We start from the raw sequence: 20,779 nt of genomic DNA, 5'->3' as shown, positions 1-20,779 counted from the left end.
AAAAGCTGAAAGCCGAAGTGGAGAAGGAGGGGGGGGAGGCGCCCAAAGACAAACTACAACAATCCGCCACGGGGGAATGGCTTTGGGGAAACCGTTTTTATGTGCCTAAATGTCTGAGAAAGGATGTGTTACAACGATGTCACGATGCCCCCACAGCGGGACACTACGGTTACCTAAAAACGCTGCACTTGGTGCAACGCCAATTCTGGTGGCCAGGCATGCGCAAAGACATTTCCCAATACGTAGCCTCTTGCCCCATCTGTCTCAGCGCCAAATCCCGAAAAGGCAAACCGCCGGGGCTTTTGCAACCCTTAGAAACGCCAAGTCGACCGTGGGAAATTATTTCTATGGACTTTATTACTGACCTACCTCCCTCTAAAGGACATAATTGTATTTTGGTCGTGGTCGATTTGTTTTCCAAGCAAGCACACTTTATACCGTGTACCACCATTCCCTCCGCTAGAAAACTAGCTGATATTTTTATGAAAAACATTGTGAAAATACATTCTTTTCCATCCAAGGTGATTTCGGATCGCGGCGGGCAATTCGTTGCCAACTTCTGGCGGGAGCTTTTGCAACTATTGGGAATTGAACAAGGGCTCAGCTCAAGCCACCACCCAGAAACAGACGGACAATCCGAAAAAACTAACCAGATATTAGAACAATTTCTAAGATGCTACATCAACTTCCAACAAGACAATTGGATTGATTTGCTCCCGTTAGCAGAGTTCTCCTATAATAACAGTGTACACGCGTCTACCGGAGAAACTCCTTTCAAAGTAATTTATGGCTTCCACTTCAAGCCGTTCCCGTTCGAAGCGCTCCCCCCTCCTATTACAGCTTCTCAAGACGTTACCGAGTGGTGGGGGGAAGCAGCTCAGCAATGGGCTCAAATCAAAAAACACCTCGACAAAGCCAAACAGGACTACAAGAAATATGCAGACCGCCACCATGCGGCGGAATGGGATTTACAACCTGGTGATCTTGTCTATCTGTCCACAAAAAACCTAAAATTATCCCAAACCAGCAGAAAACTAGCTCTGAAGTTCCTAGGACCTTTCCCAGTGCGTAAAGTAATCAACAAAGTGACTGTTGCTTTAGATTTGCCAAACAACCTACGCTACGTGCATGATACTTTCCATGTCAGCCTCCTAAAAAGAGCTCCAACAGATAACCAGTGGCACATCAAAGGCCCCCCTATTCCAACGTTAATCGATGACCAGACCCACTACGAAGTACAACAAATACTGGACTCCAAAATTAAACGAAACCAGCTGTTTTACCTAATTAGGTGGAAGGACTTTGATTCTGGGTTTGATGAGTGGGTCAATGCTGTACATGTTCATGCCCCTAGACTAGTAAAAGCGTTCCACTCTCGCTATCCACATAAACCGGGGGGGGCTTCTTAGGGGGGGCAGAATGTCAGGATCAGAACGCTGTTTTGTATGCCTATGCTTAACCGACTCCATATTTAATCCTTTCAGTGTTCAGTGCTTTCTTCCCCAGGTGCAGAGGTTCCCAGGCAGCTATCTCACAGACCCGCATTGTTTTGGCTACCGACGTTCCACCAAGAACCGGCCTTGGGGAAGCTTTCGCTTTTACAGCTTCAAAGGGAATATTATGAGAACTGTGGGGGGAGGATGGATCAGCTATGATATTTAATATGTATCTCTTGCTTTGCCTGGCATTGGTAACAATGCATATGTACCAACCTGGATATTGCATTCAGGCCAGTGGACTATAATAATCTTTTTCTTCATTAAATGCTTTTTGGAAACAATGGACTTTTGTCTAATTGCAGAAGGCAGACTGGAGTAAGGATTTTATCTAGCCACAGCTCTGACAATCCAAAGATTTTTTTGGGTTTCAGAGAGCTTATATTTTCACCACTTCCTTATTCAAAGCCATATCTAATACAGGGTGCTTGGAGGGGGGCCACATTCGCGGACTTAGGTCCAGAACCAGAGACTGGATCAGCACCAGCACATGTCCTCTTGTAGGGGACAGTCTCTGGAGTTCAGGGGTGTGTGATTTGGGGTGATCCAAAGATTGTTTTGGGTTTCAGAGGGCTTATATTTTCACCACTTCCTTATTCAAAGCCATGTCTAATACTGGGTTCTTGGAGAGAGGCCTCATTCGAGGACTTAGGTCCAGAACCAGAGACTGGATCAGCACCAGCACATGTCCTCTTGTAGGGGACAGTCTCTGCAGTTCAGGGGTGCGTGATTTGGAGTGATCCAAAGATCGTTTTGGGTTTCAGAGGGCTCATATTTTCACCACTTCCTTATTCAAAGCCATGCCTAATACAGGGTGGTTGGAGAGAGGCCACATTCGAGGACTTAGGTCCAGAACCAGAGACTGGATCAGCACCAGCATATGTCCTCTTGTAGGGGACAGTCTCTGGAGTTCAGGGGTGTGTGATTTGGGGTGATCCAAAGATTGTTTTGGGTTTCAGAGGGCTTATATTTTCACCACTTGCTTATTCAAAGCCATGTCTAATACAGGGTGCTTGGAGACAGGCCACATAGTAGGGCTTAGGTCCAGAACCAGAGACTGGATCAGCACCAGCACATGTCCTCTTGTAGGGGACAGTCTCTGGAGTTCAGATCTGTGTGATTTGGGGTGATCAAAAGTTTTTTTCTGCTGCAGCTGCCGCCCCTTTCTTCTTATTGAATTGTTCTGGGGACATCCTATTTTGAAGCTGTTTACTCAAGATCTGGGTTTTGTAGGACGACCCAGTATAGGTCCCCTTAGAGTGCTGAGTCTTATTAATATGGAGGTGTATAATATGTGCCCCTGCAAACTTCATTTTGGAGTTGTAGCTTTTCAGTTTCCCACAATATTTTTCTTTGGCTTTGCCGCTTTGCGAATAACGAATAAGGAATAAGGAACTGCGAATAAGGAACTGGGAACTGGGAACCAACTTCAGCTTCGTACTAAACATAATAATATTAACTATAATGTTGAATATAAAATATAAAACGTTATTATTGATTTTAACTGTTGTTCACCGTCCAGAGCCCCTGAGGATGGGTGGTTTATAAATAATAATAATAATAATAATAGTAATAATAATAATAATAATAATAATTTATAGTAATACTAATCTTAAGTGGGGAGAGTGGAAACATTGTGTAATTTCATTATTCCGATGGTTTTTCGGCTTGTATTTTATGTGTATATTGTTTGATTTTTTACGTTTCACTTATTGTTTAAAAATAAAAATCCTTTTTTAAAAAACTAAAAATTAATTAATTTTTAAAAGAAAGGGAGATGAGGAGACCCCCACTGTGAGCACTTAGCACACAATTAGTTATACAAATATATAAATATATAATTATAGTTATATAAATATATAGAAATAATTATATATTTATATAAATATATATTTTTATATATTTATATAAATCCATTTATATAGTTATATACAAAAGCCCTTCATTCATACTACAAGCATGAGTGAAGGGCTTTGTGAATTATTTCTCTAAATTTTCCTTCAAATTGTTCAACTGTCATAAAGTTGACAGTTGGGAGGGGGGGAGGGAACTTCGGGCACCAGGACAAGAATTGGCTTGGCTTCGCCGGCCGCTTCTGGGCATGCGCGCGTTTGGCGCAGGCGCACTGGGACGATAACAAAGGCAGCCGGCTGAGGGGAGACCGGTGTCCTGCGGCGGCCTCCGCCGAGCTGCCCCCCGATGGCCGCCGTGTTCCTGGTGACGCTCTACGAGTACTCGCCGCTGTTCTACATCGCCGTGGTCTTCGTCTGCTTCTTGGTCACCAGCGGCCTGGTCTTGGGATGGTCAGTGGGGTGAGGGGGCGAAGGCCAAGAGGGAAATGAATGGGGCTGCTTGGGGGGGGGGAGGGTGTACGAGCAAGGCATTGGGATGAATGGGGGGGGTGCACCGGGGAGAGCAAGGAACTAGGAGGGGGGCTGGGCAGAAGGGGAGGGGCTAACAGGGTTGGGGGTATGCCCAGGAGTGGGGGGAGGGGAGCACCCAGCAAGGCTTTTGTATTGTTGAACTGAGTGGGGTAACTGATAGGTAGCCAATGGGGTGACTGCAAGATGGGAGTCCAGTAACACCTTTAAGACTAACCAACTTTATTGTAGCATAAGCTTTTGAGAAGCATAGCTCTCTTTGTCAGATGCATCAGTCGCATAAGCTTTTGAGAACCACAGCTCTCTTTGTCAGATGCAGCTGTAGCATGAGCTTTCGAGAAGCCCAGCTCTCTTTGTCAGATGCATCTGTAGCATGAGCTTTCGAGAAGCACAGCTCTCTTTGTCAGATGCATCTGTAGCATGAGCACCCAGCAAGGCTTTTGTATTGTTGAACTGAGTGGGGTAACTGATAGGTAGCCAATGGGGTGACTGCAAGATGGGAGTCCAGTAACACCTTTAAGACTAACCAACTTTATTGTAGCATAAGCTTTTGAGAAGCATAGCTCTCTTTGTCAGATGCATCAGTCGCATAAGCTTTTGAGAACCACAGCTCTCTTTGTCAGATGCAGCTGTAGCATGAGCTTTCGAGAAGCCCAGCTCTCTTTGTCAGATGCATCTGTAGCATGAGCTTTCGAGAAGCACAGCTCTCTTTGTCAGATGCATCTGTAGCATGAGCTTTCGAGAACCACAGCTCTCTTTGTCAGATGCATCTGTAGCATGAGCTTTCGAGAAGCACAGCTCTCTTTGTCAGATGCATCTGTAGCATGAGCTTTCAAGAAGCACAGCTCTCTTCGTCAGATGCATCTGTAGCATGAGCTTTCGAGAACCACAGCTCTCTTCATCAGATGCATCTGTAGCATGAGCTTTCGAGAAGCACAGCTCTCTTTGTCAGATGCATCTGTAGCATGAGCTTTCGAGAAGCACAGCTCTCTTCGTCAGATGCATCTGTAGCATGAGCTTTCGAGAACCACAGCTCTCTTCGTCAGATGCATCTGTAGCATGAGCTTTCGAGAACAACAGCTCTCTTCGTCAGATGCACCTGTAGCATAAGCTTTCGAGAACCACCGCTCACTTCTTCAGATACAGCTAGAATGTGAGTCCATCTTCATTCACCAGCTATTGTCATTTACCTATTATTGTCATTCAGTGTCTGAAATCACTCCACTCACCAAGATGTAATGGCAGATGAACTCACATTCTAGCAGTACCTGAAGAAGTGAGCAATGACTCACAAAAGTTCCTACCCTACCACAAATTTTGTTGGTCTTATAGGTGCTACTGGACGGTTGCTCTTTTCTGCTGCTACAGACAGACTCCTGATGGAGTCTCCTAGTCAACTTAGATGGGAGACCTATGTATAGTATATTACAATAGTCACATCTATGTTGCTGCATGTCCTATGTGTTGCTTTAAGTATGTGCTCCTATGTACTACCTAGAATCGCTTGTGTTCTGTTTCAGCATTTCTCCAAGTATTGGTTTTTTGCTAATGTCATATCTTTATAAACTTGTATTTCTTTAACATATGGTATTGTTTATTGAAATGCCCTTGACATTGACTGTACTAATCTCACCCTATATAATCTGCAATATATTGTCGAAGGCTTTCACGGCCTTAAGTCTCTGTGAGAAAGGCGGACTATAAATGACATAAATAAATAAATACGTTTATATGCAAGTGTGCTACTTTGTTTTAAGGATTTGAGTCCAGCTGCACTTTCGAGACCAACAAGATTTCCAGGGGATGAGCTTTTGAGACTCAAGCTCCCTTTATCCCTTTCCTACTTGATTCTGATGAAGGGAACACCGACTCTTGAACGCATACATCCTGATGTTGGTCTCTAAGGTGCAGCAGGACTCCGCTCCTGCTGTTCTATTGCAGATCTGCATGGCCACCCACCTAATACTCAGCATTCATCATATTACAGTCATGCTTGCAACAGCCCTGCGAGGTAGGGCAGTGGGTAAATACTCCCCGCTGTATTTAGCGCCTTGCTTTTTGCTGCATCATCTTCTGCCTTTGGAATCTGTTTTCTGCATTGTTGAAGGGAAGTTGTGCCCTAGACAATTTTCTGCTTGTGTTGTTTTGTGGGTGTGAGTGAGAGACCACCAAGGAAGCCTAGGGTTGCTGTGCAGAGGCAAGTAAGGCTATAAATAAATTAATAATAAAGTGTGTACACAGAGGGGAGGAAAGGAGTTGGGAAAGATAAGGAACAAAAAAAGAAAAAGAATGCATCTTGATTACAGTGAAATCCAGATGTCATGGGGTGCCAAGAAAGGGTAAATGGGAAAACGAATGAATTAAGTTCTCCCCACCCCACCCCACTCCATCCATCTTCTTTTTGTATTGTCGAAGGCTTTCACGGCCGGAGAACGACGGTTGTTGTGGGTTTTCCGGGCTGTATTGCCGTGGTCTTGGCACTGTAGTTCCTGACGTTTCGCCAGCAGCTGTGGCTGGCATCTTCAGAGGTGTACCACCAAAAGACAGAGATCTCTCAGTGTCGAGAGATCTCTGAGAGATCTCTGTCTCTTGGTGCTGGCGAAACGTCAGGAACTACAATGCCAAGACCACGGCAATACAGCCCGGAAAACCCACAACAACCATCATCTTCTTTTTGTATGGAACTTTGATGTGTGTTTGGTTGCTGTAGTGTCTATATACTATTGATTAATTTGTAAACAACTTTGTGCTTTTAAGAAAAATAATATAAAAATGTAGCATGTAAAAATTGCAAGCTGCCTCAAGCAGAACTCTGAAGCGGTGGCATAAAAGTGTTATAAATAAATAATGGCTAAATTGACTGTCTATTTACATAATAGACCGTTAAATGAGTTCTGGAAAAAATGGAAGGATCTTTTTGATTATTTAGGTATAATTAATTGATACAGAAGCTCGGACGGAGAGGGAAGGAGATATGTTATGTATTACGCTAAGGGTAGTCAAGTATGCAATGTTCTTCTTTATTAGAACAAAGAAGCTTTATTGTCTGTTTAACTCCCCAAGCTATTACAGATGTTTTCCTTACATACTTATTGTTTGTATAAGATTGTATGTTTCAATTTTAATGTCTAATCTATATTCTGTATAATCTTTTTACTATGCATTTACTTCTCTATACTTTTTTTCTTTTAAATAAAATTCTTTATTAAAATAAATAATGTAATGTAAATAAATGTCGAAGAGGCGTTTTGTTCAGACTTCTTGTTTAATCAGAACGTCACGTTTGGAACTCTAAATTAACATGATTGTGTCCCACGTTTTAGGTTTGGGTGGGATGTTCCTGTGATACTGAGAAACTCCGAAGAAACGGAATCGAGTGCGACAGTTTGTCAGAAGCAGATGCGGCAAGTGAAGAACCCGTTCAGTTTGGAAGTCACCAGCCCCGAAGTGGCCTCACTTGCAAGTCAGTGGTTGGTTTTTCTCATTCTAGGCACATGCATACACGCACAGTGCTGCTTTTGCTTCCTAATGTATCAGCCCCTGAGTCTCCCAACAGAATGGATCTTGATAGAGGCTCTCCACCAAAATCAAAGTTGCCAAAACGCTTCAGTTACCCTGATCCATTCAGTCAGCTGAAAGTGTTTTCACACAACAGGCTTTTCAAAAACCAGTCTGGCTCTGTTTATTTTGATGTCTGATCACTCAAAGGCAAATGAAACAGCAGTCCAGTGGCACCTTATTTATTTATTATTTATTTATTTTATTCAGTTTATACCCCGCCCTCCCCACAGATGGGCTCAGGGCGGCTAACAACATTAAAAAATACATTATAATCATAAAAACGTAAAATCAACAATAATTTTTAAAAAATCATTAAAATAGTCCAGGAGTAGGCTATTTAGACAAATATTGAGAGTCCGTATACGGGCATAGCAGATGGCCGAGGGCAGCCCCAGAAAAAGTGGTGGTCTTAGATGGAAGAAGGGGGACACATGCTGGCACTCAGCCAAAGGCCCGGCGGAACATCTCTGTTTTACAGGCCCTGAGAAACTGTAACGGGTCCCGCAGGGACTGGATCTCCAGCGGGAGAGCGTTCCACCAGGCTGGGGCCAAGGCAGAAAAAGCCCTGGCCCTGGCTGAGGCCAGACGGATGTCCCTCGGGCCGGGGACCACCAGGAGTTGCTTGTCTGCAGAGCGCAACACCCTGCAGGGGACGTAATGGAAGAGGCAGGTATGCAGGTCCCAGTCCGTGAAGGGCTTTAAAGACTAACAACGTTTGCTTCCGTGGGTCGTGGCTCATTTCTTCAGATCTGTGACTCGTGGAAGCTCTTATTGAAATAAATGTTGTTAGCCTTTAAGGTGCCGCTGAACTTTTGTTACATTTTTGGTATAATAGACTTGACAATCATCATGCAGGGGAAACAACTTTATAATGCTAACGAGCATCCTGGGCAACTTAAGTGTTACTTGGGTATTGCAAAACCAACAGAAGGAAGAGCCACCATGTAAAACTTCTCCTAATTTCGTGGATGCCTGTCCTTGGGGCTGGAGAGCTAAGAGCGAACAAAAGCAGTACTAGATAATACATGGTGATGTGAAGAGCCCTACAAGGAGTGTGCCTTGTCCAAAATTCTGTTTTTCCCCAGTGGGCCCAGATTTCCTTCCAAGAAGTTCACAAGCAGCACATCAATTTCACTCCTTCCCCCACCCCAACACAGTAATTCAAAGGTATACTGCTTTGAACCTGAAGGTTCTGTTTTGTTAGCATGACTAATAGACCTTTTGGCCTCTCAATTTCTCTGATTTCTCTTTTAAAGCCAGCAGGCCCTGTGGCTTAGAGTGGTAAGCCGCAGTACTGCAGCCGAAGCTCTGGTCAAGACCTGAGTTCAATCCTGGCAGAAGCCGGGTTCAGGTAGCTGAGGTCGGTAAAATGAGTACCCAGTTTTCTGGGGGTAAAGTGTAGATGACTGGGGAAGGCAATGGCAAACCACCCCATAACAAAAGTCTGCCAGGAAAACGTGATGCGACGTCCCCTCGTGGGTCAGTAATGACTCGGTATTTGCACAGGGGACTACCGTTTCCTTTTTACCTGCGCTGAGGCAGCAAATTCTGAAACTTAATTATGCATTGAGTGAAGAAGAACTTTCTTTTCTGGCCTGCATTTATTGCCTATCAGTGTTATTGGGCTGTTGTTTTAATTTATCACATTTCTAGTCCACCATTCCTCCAAATAGCTCAGAGCAGCGTATGTGGTTCATTCTTCTCCTTTTTATGCTTGGAGTAACACTATAATCTAGGTTTGGGTTGACTGGCCCAAGGTCACCCAGTGAGAGCCATAGTGAGTAGGAATTTGAACCTGGGCCTTTTCCCTAGTCCACCACTCTAACCTCTATATTGCACTGGCTTAATTCTAACTACCTTCCTACTTTTTGTCCCACCCTCCAAGAAGCCAGTTTAGTGTAGGGGTTAAGAGCAGCAGGACTTTAATCTGGAGAACCAGGTTTGATTCCTCACTCCTCCGCTTGAAGCCAGCTGGGTGACCTGGGGTGAGTCACAGCTCTCTCAGAGCTCTCTCAGCCCCACCCACCTCATGGGGTGATTGTTGTGGGGATAATAATAACATACTTTGTAAACCGTGCTGAGTGGGCGTTAAGTTGTCCCGAAGGGCGGTATATGAATCAAATATTATTATTATTAATTTACGTGATTCCCCCCTTCTTGTTTTATCTTTACAAGAACCCTATGAGGTAGGTTAGCTTGGCACACAGAAGGTAGCTTTTTGGCAGAGAAGGTTTTGAGCTCAGCTGTCCTTAAACCCTGGCTTTGTGAGAGAGGGAAATTTCTCTCCATCCACGTTTTCTATATGCGCTGGTACAGAATATACAGTACCAGAGGAGTTAACCGTGTTAGTCTGTAGTAGCAAAATCGAAAAGAGTCCAGTAGCACCTTTAAGACTAACCAACTAGACTATATAGTAGCATTGCTAGTTAGGATGTAAGCAGAAAAAACAAAGTCACAAGCCAAGCGCACTTTGAGAAGCATCAGAGAAATGTCTTTTCTTTAGGGGGTGGCGTTGATCCTGTTTAGAACACGCTGAGTCCCCAGTCAAGGAGGCAACACGCTTTGAAGTGAAGCTGGTTTCTAAACATTTATTAGGCTTCCATCACTTGAAGCAAAACTGCTAAACTTAAAAGAATTTGGGATTTGAGGGTTTATCCTCTACATTCACCCAGCAAGATGCCGGCTCTTTTACTTGGTATCATGGGAGAAACACGCACCATTTTTGTCTGCTTTTGACCTTTCCCATCAGCAAAACTCCTCTTCACAGACTCCGTGCCCACATTCAGTTTTTTCCCTAGGCGGCGTAGCTCTGGTGCTGGACTGCCTGGAAGACTGTCTCCTTACGTGCTACTGGGGCTGCAGCGTGCAAAAACTGCACGCAGCTCTACAGAAACATGCCTATTGCCTTCGAATCAAAACTCCGCGGGCGTTTGAGGATGCAGTGCAGGATGAATATCTCTACCGCCAGCAGTACCGGTATCCTTTGGCTGTGTTTTCACATCTTCAGCTTTGGTACCCAGCAGGGCTTTTTTTCTAGGAAAAGAGGTGGTGGAACTCAATGGGTTGCCCTCGGAGAAAATGGTCACATGGCTGGTGGCCCTGCCCCCTGATCTCCAGACAGAGCGGAGTTGAGATTGCCCTCCGCGCCGCCAAGCGGCGCAGAAGGCAATCTCTACTCCCCTCTTTCTGGAGATCAGGGGGTGGGGCCACCAGCCATGTGACCATTTTCAAGAGGTTCTGGAACTCCGTTCCACCGCGTTCCTGCCGGAAAAAAGCCCTGGTACCCAGTGTGTCAATCCTCCAAACCAGGCTTCTAGATATGGGGCTGCAGAGGAAGGTGGAGAACGTACAGCCAATTTCTCATGACATCAGGGAAGAGAGGCATCAAGAGGCTTGGTGTACATAGGTACAGGTATCCATGTGGTTAATTTTTTTAAAAAATTGAATTATTTGAAAAATATTACTCTTCGGAGCTGCTTTGATGTCTGCAGCGTACCGATTGGTCAGATATTATTTATTTGTTTCCGTTATTTGCCTTTCTCACTGGTACTCCAGGCAGATTACGCAGAATAAGAAGATGCAATCAGCAGGATGTGACATCCAATAGACAGTGCAACAGGGTTTGACTTGTAGAAATACAGATAGGACCTAAGGGCTGTCTCCACGGACATGCAAGTGAATATGCAATCTTAGTGCATCCGTGGGCAGGGGATCACCCTCGTCCCAGCCGGGTTAGCTTTGACTATCTAATAAATATCAATGAAAGACATCTCATGTAGTTAATCTTCAATTTCATATATTCATATTACAAACATTTTACATACGCAATGACTGCCAAAATAACATTACAGAACTCAGAAGACGTCACATACAAACAATCAATAAACAATAGCAATATCGGTCACAAGAACACAATAGTAAAGTGGAATACTGCAATAAAGTGCTAGATGCTTGTGTGCAATAAATAACAGTAAGAAAGTGACCAGTGCTTATAGATGTAAAGTGACAGTGCCTCAAGTGACAAAGTAGTCAAATAATCCTGTTATGCCATATTTACAAAATGTTTATTCAATCCAAGAGGGGATATTATTCCAGATATGACGTGTAACTGCGGTGGGTGTGCTAGCAGTCACGTCCCGTTTCTGATATCCTCCTAGGCAGTTATCACAATGAAAGTTTAATATTCATAATGAGAAATATCAGGCATATTCTTTAGGCGGCTAGTTGGTCATGGCACATTGTGCTTTCTTCTCCTGATTCTTCCGTGGCCCTCTCTTTTCTGCTTGGGTTCGCTTTGACAGCCGTCCGCCACCTCTCTCTGCCTGTTTTTTCTTGACTTCTTGTTCTTCCTTCACTAAACAGCTGGTTAGCAGAGTATAACGTAGTCCTCTGTGGCTGCGGGCAGCAATGCGCTGTTGGCTGTCCTGTCTCCCCACACTGTTTTGCTGTCCTGACAACCAATGAGTAGCGGATGTAACTGCCCTGAGAAGTAGCAACTGTCACTAGCTTGGATGGATTTGGAAGTGTGTCGGGGATACTCTTTTTTTAAGGATAGCTCTATCGGCTGTTAGCCGTCATAGCCACATGGGGCCTCCAGCTTTAAAGGTAAAAGGCCTCTGGTGGTTGGTTGCTGGGGAGCAATCAGCAGGGGAGGTCTAGTTGTCTGCAGACCCTGTTACGAGACTCCCTGGGGCATCTGAGCGGCCACTTCCGGAAATGAGATGTTGAACTAAACGGTCTGATTCGGCCGGGCTTCTCTTACGTTCTTGTAGATGTGGCTAGCCACCTTAGCTCAGCCAGCTGCTTGGAAGTGGGACAGTAATGCCAAAAGATAAGGCTGTTCCCGATTACAGTCACTAAATAAAGGTGGTCAAAAGACCATCGGGAAGGAAAATTCCACAATACTATAGTGCAACAGTTTATAAACCTTTTCAAGTGATTTTAACAATAATACACGATCACGTCATGTTACATATCGTTTCTCATATCATTTTTCAACATTTTCCAGCAATCTTATCATTCATAATACACAGAAACAAGAGGACCTGAGGGTGTGACGGCAATACAGCAGGAAAAGTCTTTAAAGACTCAAAATAACGTGTCTTCTTCAGCTTTTTCCTTTTTTCCTTTTTTCAAATTTTTCAAAAGCCAAGATGGAAAGGTACGTGGCTGGTCCAGAGATGAAAGTTGGAAAGCCCGGCGGAGCCACCTTAGCTCAGCCAGCTGCTTGGAAGTGGGACAGGGCATTTGAATACTGTCAGCCCTTGAATAGTGACCAGCGGTTTGCTATATAAAATATCTAAGTTGTGTTCCCGAAAAACAGGATCCCCGCACAAAGAAAAGCTTAATTCTGACTTGATCAAATTAGGCAAGAAGTAGGTTTGCATTTGCTAACCCTAATGTATTATCTGCTTTTTTACATTATTCTGCTTTTATTAGTGACATAGAGGGTCCAAGAGCTGTGCGCTTTTATGAAGCCATGACTCCTGGCTACTGGAAATGCTGCCCATCCCATCCTCTTTTTTCAGTCCGAATGGTTAGCAAACTTGGGGGTGATCTGGTGGTTCCATTCAGCTCACAGCAGACACTTCCTCCTGTGCAAGGAGCTTTTGCTCAGTAAAAGTTGTGTTCCGCTGGCAGAACATAAGAAGAGCCCTGCCGGATCACACCAGTGGTCCATCTAGTTCGGCAACCTGTTTCGTACAGCAGCCAACCAATTGACCTGGAGGGCTGAACAATCAGTTGCCTCGAGTCGGAAGAAGCCTTTATCGTTAGCAGAACTTCAAATCGAGTCTGTTGTGTTAAAATATTTTTCAAATGTCATTCCGATTGTTAGGAGCTGGATTGTACATCTGATTCTAAATTCTATGCTTTTACATTTATAATCATGGACAAATGAAGGAGGCACAAAACTCTCTTGTCTGAGCCAAGTTAGGCCTTGGGAGAGGCCGTGCATCTACCCAAAAGAGATGGTCCTTCATGTATCTGCAGCATTTTCTCCTGTGCAAGTAAGTTCAGGAAGGTTCTTGTTGCCCCCTTGGTATTTGTCTTGCTTGGCAGCTGCTGCAGGCGTGTTCCTTGACCTAAACAAAGCATAAAGAAAACCGACAAACTGGGGAAGTCTTGCGTTTTACCAGCAGAGGCACAAATAACTGAGCTTGGCCCGGTGCCCAGATCTCGGTATCCACTTGTCGCGCTGCTGACCTTAGCGGATGAAGAAGACCGAGAAATATATGACATTGTAGGTAATCTTTCATATTCTTTTGTAGTGAAACGGCAATTCACATAGAGCTGCGTGTGTGTGGAAAATGACAACTGGACAGAATTGAGTGGGATGCTTGCTTTTCTCTCGTTCTGTAGCTTTAGCTCCTCTTAGTCTGTGAATTGATTAATTCACATCAAGGCCACAGTTCTGCCTGGAGCCCTTGGAAGGGGTTGGACTGCAAATTATTAGGAACGATTATCTTTCAGTGTAATCCTAAATAGAGTCACTGCAGTCTAAGCCCATTGATTTCAATGGGTTTAGACTGGAATAATTCTGTTTAGGATTACACAGTCATGTGATTCAGGCATAACATTTAGCTGTGGCTTGTGTGCTTCGTGAACTCGTCCTGTGCTCACATCTTCCTCCCTCCCTTGTACGCTTTTAGTCAATCAGTGAGTTCCTGTTTGGCAAATTCTCCTTCTAGCCAAGATTGTGATTTACTGTGCTGGTTTGGAGGGAATGTTACAGCACGCTATGATTTACGCTATGCTGGAAGTCTTGGATAGACTCCAAGCACACAGAGGGGATCTTGCAGGCACAGGGATGGTGCATGTCTGAATCATCCCACAGGGTTAGACTGCGAGAGGTTTTTGTTGCTAGTAGAGGGTTGGAAGGGGCCTCCAGGGTCATCTAGTCCAACCCCCTACACAATGCAGGACATTCACAACTACCTCTCCCCACACACCCCCAGTGACCCCTGCTCCATACCCAGAAGATGGCAAACTACCGTTAGGATCCCTAGCCAAACTGGGCTGGGGAAAATTGCTTCCGGACCCTAAAGTGGTGGTCAACATTAACCTGGGTGTGTAAGAAGGGGCCACGAGAACTAAGCCCTGATGTAGCCCTTCCTGCCCTCCCCCTCGTGATCTGCCCAGGTTCACAGAATCAGCATTGCTGTCCGATGGCCATCTGGCCTCTGCTTAAAAACCTCCAAAGAAGGAGAGCCCACCACCTCCCGAGGAGGCCTGTTCCACTGAGGGACCACTCTCACTGTCAGGAAGTTCTTCCTAATATTTAACCAAAAACTCTTTTGATTTAATTTCAGCTCGTTGGTTCTGGTCCGATCTTCTGGGTCAATAGAAAACAACTTCACACTGTCCTCTATATAACAGCCCTTTGAGTACTTAAGATGTTTATCATATCGTGTCCATAAATTTGCAGATCCTGATTTGCTTCGGCAAAGGCAGGCATCTATCCAGTCTCACATTTTGAAGAGTTAAGTTTAGAGCAGCTGGAGGCAGGGGTTTACTCTGATTCCACCTTTCACTGCACCTTTGCCCCCATGTTGAACCTGAGGGTCTGCTGACCCCAGAATCAAGACTGGAGGGGGGGCCCTCAGTGGGCTACAACAGGAGAGGGGAGTTGGGACTCGCCACCCCTCTTTTGTGTAATCTGCCTTGAGTCTCGTTGAGAAAGGCGGACATTAAAAAACGTAAATAGAAGAAAATGAACAGGACTCTGAAAAAGCAACACAAAAAACTCCTAAATAAATAAAGCCGTATTCTTTGGAAATGCCTGGTTGGGGTACTGGCTTTTGCCTTCTCCGGTCACCAGGGGAAAAGCAGATTTAAACCAGGATGAACTCTGGTTAATAAAATAATAATAAAATAATAAACAGCCTGGAAAATCCACAACAACCATCTGGTTAATAAGTTCACCTCGCCATGTTTTTTTGTTTAGATTTCAGATTTTGCTGAAAACTCGGTGCTTTTTTCAGATTTATAGAAAGATCTGTCTTGTCCGTCCATGGTTCCGATCTCCAGATTTAAGTATCCATAGATAGGGCCATGTTGAGAATTAGATATATTAGTATTGGCGCATGGAGTTGCACATACAGTATAAAATGTGTCTGGAGATTTCCCACAGTATGGATTTAATCTGGGTATAAATTGAGGTACCGTTTGAAAGATTAAAGAAGGCCGTTTCCACACGGCTTACCTTTGCTCGGAACGACCCAGAACATCACGCAAAAAATGTGGAAGATCACGTTTTCTCGCGCGAGATTTGCGCAACGTTGCATAACGTCACGCAAATCTTGCGCGAGAAAATGCAATCTTCCGCATTTTTTGCGCGATGTTCCGGGTCGTTCCGAGCAAAGGTAAGCCGTATAGAAATGGCCCATGATCCATGCAAGGTGTGAACGGTGGCTAGTTTGAAGTGGAATTTTAAAGAATGCTCTTTTATTTCAGTGCCGAAAACATGGAGCAGTTTAAATGACTCGATTGCAGTTTTTTTTCTGAGGAGTGTATAATACTGCATAGAAAGCGAAAGCTCAAAGAAAAACCTCTTTTTCTTCCCAAAGATTTCTATGGTATCCATAATTCATGTTCCGGATGACAGTTACCGACTTTCCTGCAGAATACTGTATCAATACCTCCTCTTGGACCAAGGTCAATTTCATGATTTAAAGGTAAGCTTGAATTAGTTCAGGTTACTTGTCAAAAGCAACCCAAGTTTCCAGTGCGTAGCTGTGTTAGTCTGCAGTCAAAGAGCAAGATCTGGATCAGGTGGCACCTTAAAGATGAACTAGGTTTCCAAGGTATGAGTTTTCGAGAGTCAAAACTTGACTCGTGGAAACTCGTGCCTTGGAAATCAAGTTGGCCTTTTAAGGTTCTATCGGACCCAAAGGTGAACAGGGTAGAAGGAGCTGCCTGTAGGTGGTGTGGACATGCCCTGGGCTATCTGGAGTAGCAGAGAGCACACCAGACTAGGGGGCGGCCATTGGTCCATCTTGCCACAAACTTCTCTCAGAGGGAGGCGGGGATTGTGAGAAACAACGCTTAATCAGTCTTTCACACTCTGTCCTGGGATTTCTTTCACTCTTCTTCCCAACCTTTGCCACACAAACCTGGCTATGCCCCACTCCACCCACTTGAGACTCCTCCAGAGTACCTCCATTAAAGCCCAGCGCAGTATCTGGACCTGCCCCCATGGCCCACCCCCTCCCTGGTGCTCCCATGCCCGCCATAGTCCCAAGAAGATGCCATCTTCACTCAGTGGTGGTGGCCAACCAGCCTCACCCCACATCACTGGTTCCCGGACACATTTCCCCCCCTCCATGTGCCCCTTTCTAATCTGTTGCTCACCTTTTTGTAAGGACCTGCCAGCTGAATCTCGATAACTTCACTGCAAGGGTCCAAGACTTCATGAGTTAAAGATTTATTGAAGATCCCCAGTTCAGCATCCCAAAGCGTTCATTGTTAGGAATACCCAACATATATAGACATTTAAGCACTGCCCCATTCCCCCCTCCCTGCCCCCTCTTCTACCTATAACGAATACGGAAAGGAATTTAGCTACACTAGAGATATCCTGGAATGCAAGGTTATGTATCTATGGTAACGGTTCTTTTCTTAGTGAAAGTTCAACATAGTTCCTCTGCCTGCTTGTAGAGAAGAAATAGCGTCCGCTAACAGGAACTTGTACACAAGATTTTACACAGCATGTCGATGAACATCAAACCCCAACATTAAGTCTTAAGCACAGCAGGGGCTGACCATGAAGCCTGGCTTATGGCAGGGGCCATGACCCTGACACCCTGAGGGTTTACAGGCCTTTGTCCTGCTCCCTCTCCTTTCCCACGGTCCCCTGGACACAAAATTCCTAATCTTTTAAAATTCTGAGTCAGACCCCCTAGCTCTGTATCATCTGCTCTGACTGGCAGTGGATTTTCAGATTCTCAGGCGGAGAATTGTCTTCCCCACCACCAGCTCCATGAGGTCCTTTTAACTGCCGAGTGTAGGATTGAACCTCTTCACGCAAAGCAAGTGTCCTCCCACTGAATAAGCACCACCTCCCTTAACCAATCTTAAGCCCCGATATCTTGTTAAAAGTAGGAAGCCTTCTGTGTGAAAATCATGCGCTTTGTTGCGGCTCCTCTGGTTTTCAAGATGCTGAAAACCAAACGTCCATAAACCAAAGAAGCCAAACTTGTAACCTCACTGTTATCAGAGTAAGTGCGGACGCCACATTCACAGTTAACAGAATTTGGTTTATTAGATAGATTCTGTTCAGCCACAGCACACACAGAAGCTCGGTATTCAGAATCGCATTGCCCCTGGTAGTTGATGGCCACCCACCTGAAATGATGTTAGTTTGCAGGAGAAGAACGAGATCTGAGTGCAGCAGCACTTTAAAGGCCAACAACGTTTCCAGGGATTAAACTTCCGAGCGTCCAGCTCCTGAAGGGAGCTTATACCCTTAAAAATCTTGTGGGTCTTTAAGATGTGACTGGACTCGAATCTTGCTCTATAGTAGTTGAGGGACACTTATCAAAAATAATCCAGTTTTTTAAAGGAAATCAGGGCAGGGCCCTAGATGAGATCAAGAACATTCCGATGGGGACCCTGGGGTTTTTGATGAACAGATTTCATCTCCCACAAAGTCTTCAGCAAAAGGTGTATCTTCCTCTGTAATAGATCCAGAGGAGTTAGCCGTGTTAGTCTGTAGTTGCAAAACAGTAAAGAGTCCAGTAGCACCTTTAAGACTAACCAGCTTTATTGTAGCATAAGCTACGATGCATCTGACAATGCATGTGACGAAGAGAGCTGTGGTTCTCGAAAGCTGACGATCCATCTGACGAAGAGAGCTGTGGTTCTTGAAAGCTTACGATCCATCTGACGAAGAGAGCTGTGGTTCTTGAAAGCTGACAATACATGTAACAAAGAGAGCTGTAGTTCTCGAAAGCTGACGATGCATGTGATGAAGAGAGCTGTGCTTCTCGAAAGCTGACGATGCATCTGACGAAGAGAGCTGTGCTTCTCGAAAGCTAACGATGCATCTGACAAAGAGAGCTGTGCTTCTCAAAAGCTGACGATGCATCTGACAAAGAGAGCTGTGCTTCTCAAAAGCTGACGATGCATCTGACGAAGAGAGCTGTGGTTCTTGAAAGCTGACAGTGCATATGATGAAGAGAGCTGTGGTTCTGGAAAGCTTATGCTACAATAAAGTTGGTTAGTCTTAAAGGTGCTACTGGACTCTTCTATTTTCCTCTGTGATGCATCTCAGTGGCGAGGACTAGGAAATGCGTGTTGGTCTTAAATGATAGGCGGGGTTCTGAGTTACGTAACCACCCCTGGATCTGATGGGGGAATCCATATTAGAAGGAAGCTACTGGAGGAAAGAAGGTAGAGCTAACAGTGTCTTTTGAAGCAAGCACCGGAAGGTTCCATAACGTTGCCTCTAAGGAAGATCTTCTATTGCAATTTTCTCAGGACCGTGTTGTGTGCCGTTAACCCCATTTCTTGCCCATTAAAAGCACAAAAAGAGAGGATGGAATGTCCCTTCCTGTGCCTTTTATTTTGGGTCACAGGTGCCCACTGTCACTGGCTTTACCTTTTGCTTTCTCCTCCCCCCCCCGCCCCCCAGCAACTCTTCATGTCTGCCAACAGCATCAGCCCTCCTTCTAGCCACCCTCCCTCCGGAGAGAGAACCGAGGATCGCGTCCTGCTCGAGAAGGCCGGGCTGGCCGAGGATGACCCGGAGCCAGTGGACGAGAACAGCAAAGACTGCATTGTCTGCCAGAACAGGGCCGTCAACTGGGTGCTCCTCCCCTGCAGGCACACCTGCTTGTGCGACGAATGTGTGAAGTATTTCCAGCAGTGCCCGATGTGCCGGCAGTTTGTCAGAGAGTCCTTTCCGCTGCACAGCCAAAAGGAGTGAGGGCGAGAAAAGGGGGACCCTGCGGTGTAGAACTGGAGAGTGAGCTTCCCGGTGGAGTGGCTGGGATATTATCTAAGGCATTCCTCCTTGCTTCTCCCCTTCCACTTGAGGTCGAGTTTTGGCAGTTCTTCACTAGGCCTTGAAGCAGCCTTCGGCGAATGATGAATTTGGAAAGAAAACCGCACTCCTGCGGCCTGCTGGAGCGATGCAAAAGGGTGGCTGTTGCATATGCATTGTGTTCAACCCTGATCGAAGGGGACATGTACGCACACTGGGATGCATGCACACACACACACAAGCAGCCTTCTTGGATAGTTGTATGAAGGCATCGAATTCAACAAACCGGTGCAGGTAGAATCTACCAGTACAAATGAGAAGTAACGTGGTGTTCTTATTTATTTTTTAAAAATTTAACGCGTAACGTGAGCGTAGCCTGAATTCCAGCCCAAACTCCTGCTCTTTGCGAACTCTAGTAAAAGGAAAAATGAAAGGTGGGGAAAAATAATATATGAAAGTTTTATTTGTAGTTCTTCAGTGAGTCTCTGTACGTTTTAAACTTGGATCGGAGTGGAGTGGATGCATCGGCTGTTTTCCGGGAGTCCTATGCCCTTTATGCATGGGAACGCTTGAGTGGATCAGGGCCTCAAGGAGTCCCATCTGCAACGGCTGCCACATCTGAGAGTGAGCTGCAACATCTGAAGGGCCAGACTAGGTGTGCAGGGGGCTGGGGGTGGATCTAATTGCAGTGCTGCTCTTATTTTGTCGGTAGCAGCTACAGGGGAGAGGAGGCTTGGCAGACCAGGATGCTTTGAAGAGCGGGACAGGGCTTATCTCTTTCCTTCTTGTTGTTTTCCCAGCAGAGATCCCTCCCCTCCACTATTCCACGAGGGAGCAATACAGATGCTGTATATTGGGATTAAGTGGTTTGGCTGCGAATCAGCACTCTACTGGTTCGAATCCCACTCCTGCCACGAGCTCAGTAGGTGGCCTTGGGTAAGCCACTCCTCCCAGCCCCAGCGCCCCAGCTGTATTGTGGGGATAAGAATAACACTAACTTGTTCACTGCTCCGGTTGAGGCACTAATCTGTCTAGAAGAGTGACATATGAGCGCAGGTAGTAGCAGTAGTATATTGCAGTTTGCATTGGGAAAGCAGCACAGGGGGAAAGGAGTGCTAATGCACACAGATACCTGCCATCCCTGGAGTCACAGCCTTGATCTGAATCAGTCCCTCCTGTGGTTGCTGTTAGCATTTAAAAAACCCTTCTGGCGATTAAATTCATGGCGCTCCCACCATCTTGTTCAGGTGCCTTCTGAGCCACAGTGAAGCGAAGGCCGCATCAGGTGAAGCTGCTCGGTGGCTACCCTTCAGCCCTCTTCGCTCTCTTTTGAGTTTGCCTTGGCACAAAAGGTGTAT

At 45.4% G+C, this 20,779-nt stretch overlaps 1 protein-coding gene across 1 annotated transcript; it reads left to right on the top strand.

The window, feature by feature from the left end:
• Positions 1–3,639: 3,639 nt before the first annotated feature.
• Positions 3,640–19,901, top strand: CGRRF1 (cell growth regulator with ring finger domain 1). The gene is made up of 6 exons (XM_054972183.1): positions 3,640–3,799; positions 7,201–7,340; positions 10,237–10,414; positions 13,532–13,679; positions 16,006–16,113; positions 19,071–19,901. The coding sequence occupies exons 1-6, from the start codon at positions 3,696–3,698 to the stop codon at positions 19,362–19,364; spliced, it is 972 nt and encodes a 323-aa protein (XP_054828158.1). The 5' UTR covers positions 3,640–3,695; the 3' UTR covers positions 19,365–19,901.
• The last annotated feature ends 878 nt before the right edge of the window (positions 19,902–20,779 follow it).

This window comes from Eublepharis macularius, chromosome 2 (assembly GCF_028583425.1).
Source record: "Eublepharis macularius isolate TG4126 chromosome 2, MPM_Emac_v1.0, whole genome shotgun sequence".
NCBI lineage: Eukaryota > Metazoa > Chordata > Lepidosauria > Squamata > Eublepharidae > Eublepharis > Eublepharis macularius.
The sequence above is the reverse complement of the archived record's forward strand: the minus strand, read 5'-3'. Positions and strand labels throughout refer to the sequence as shown.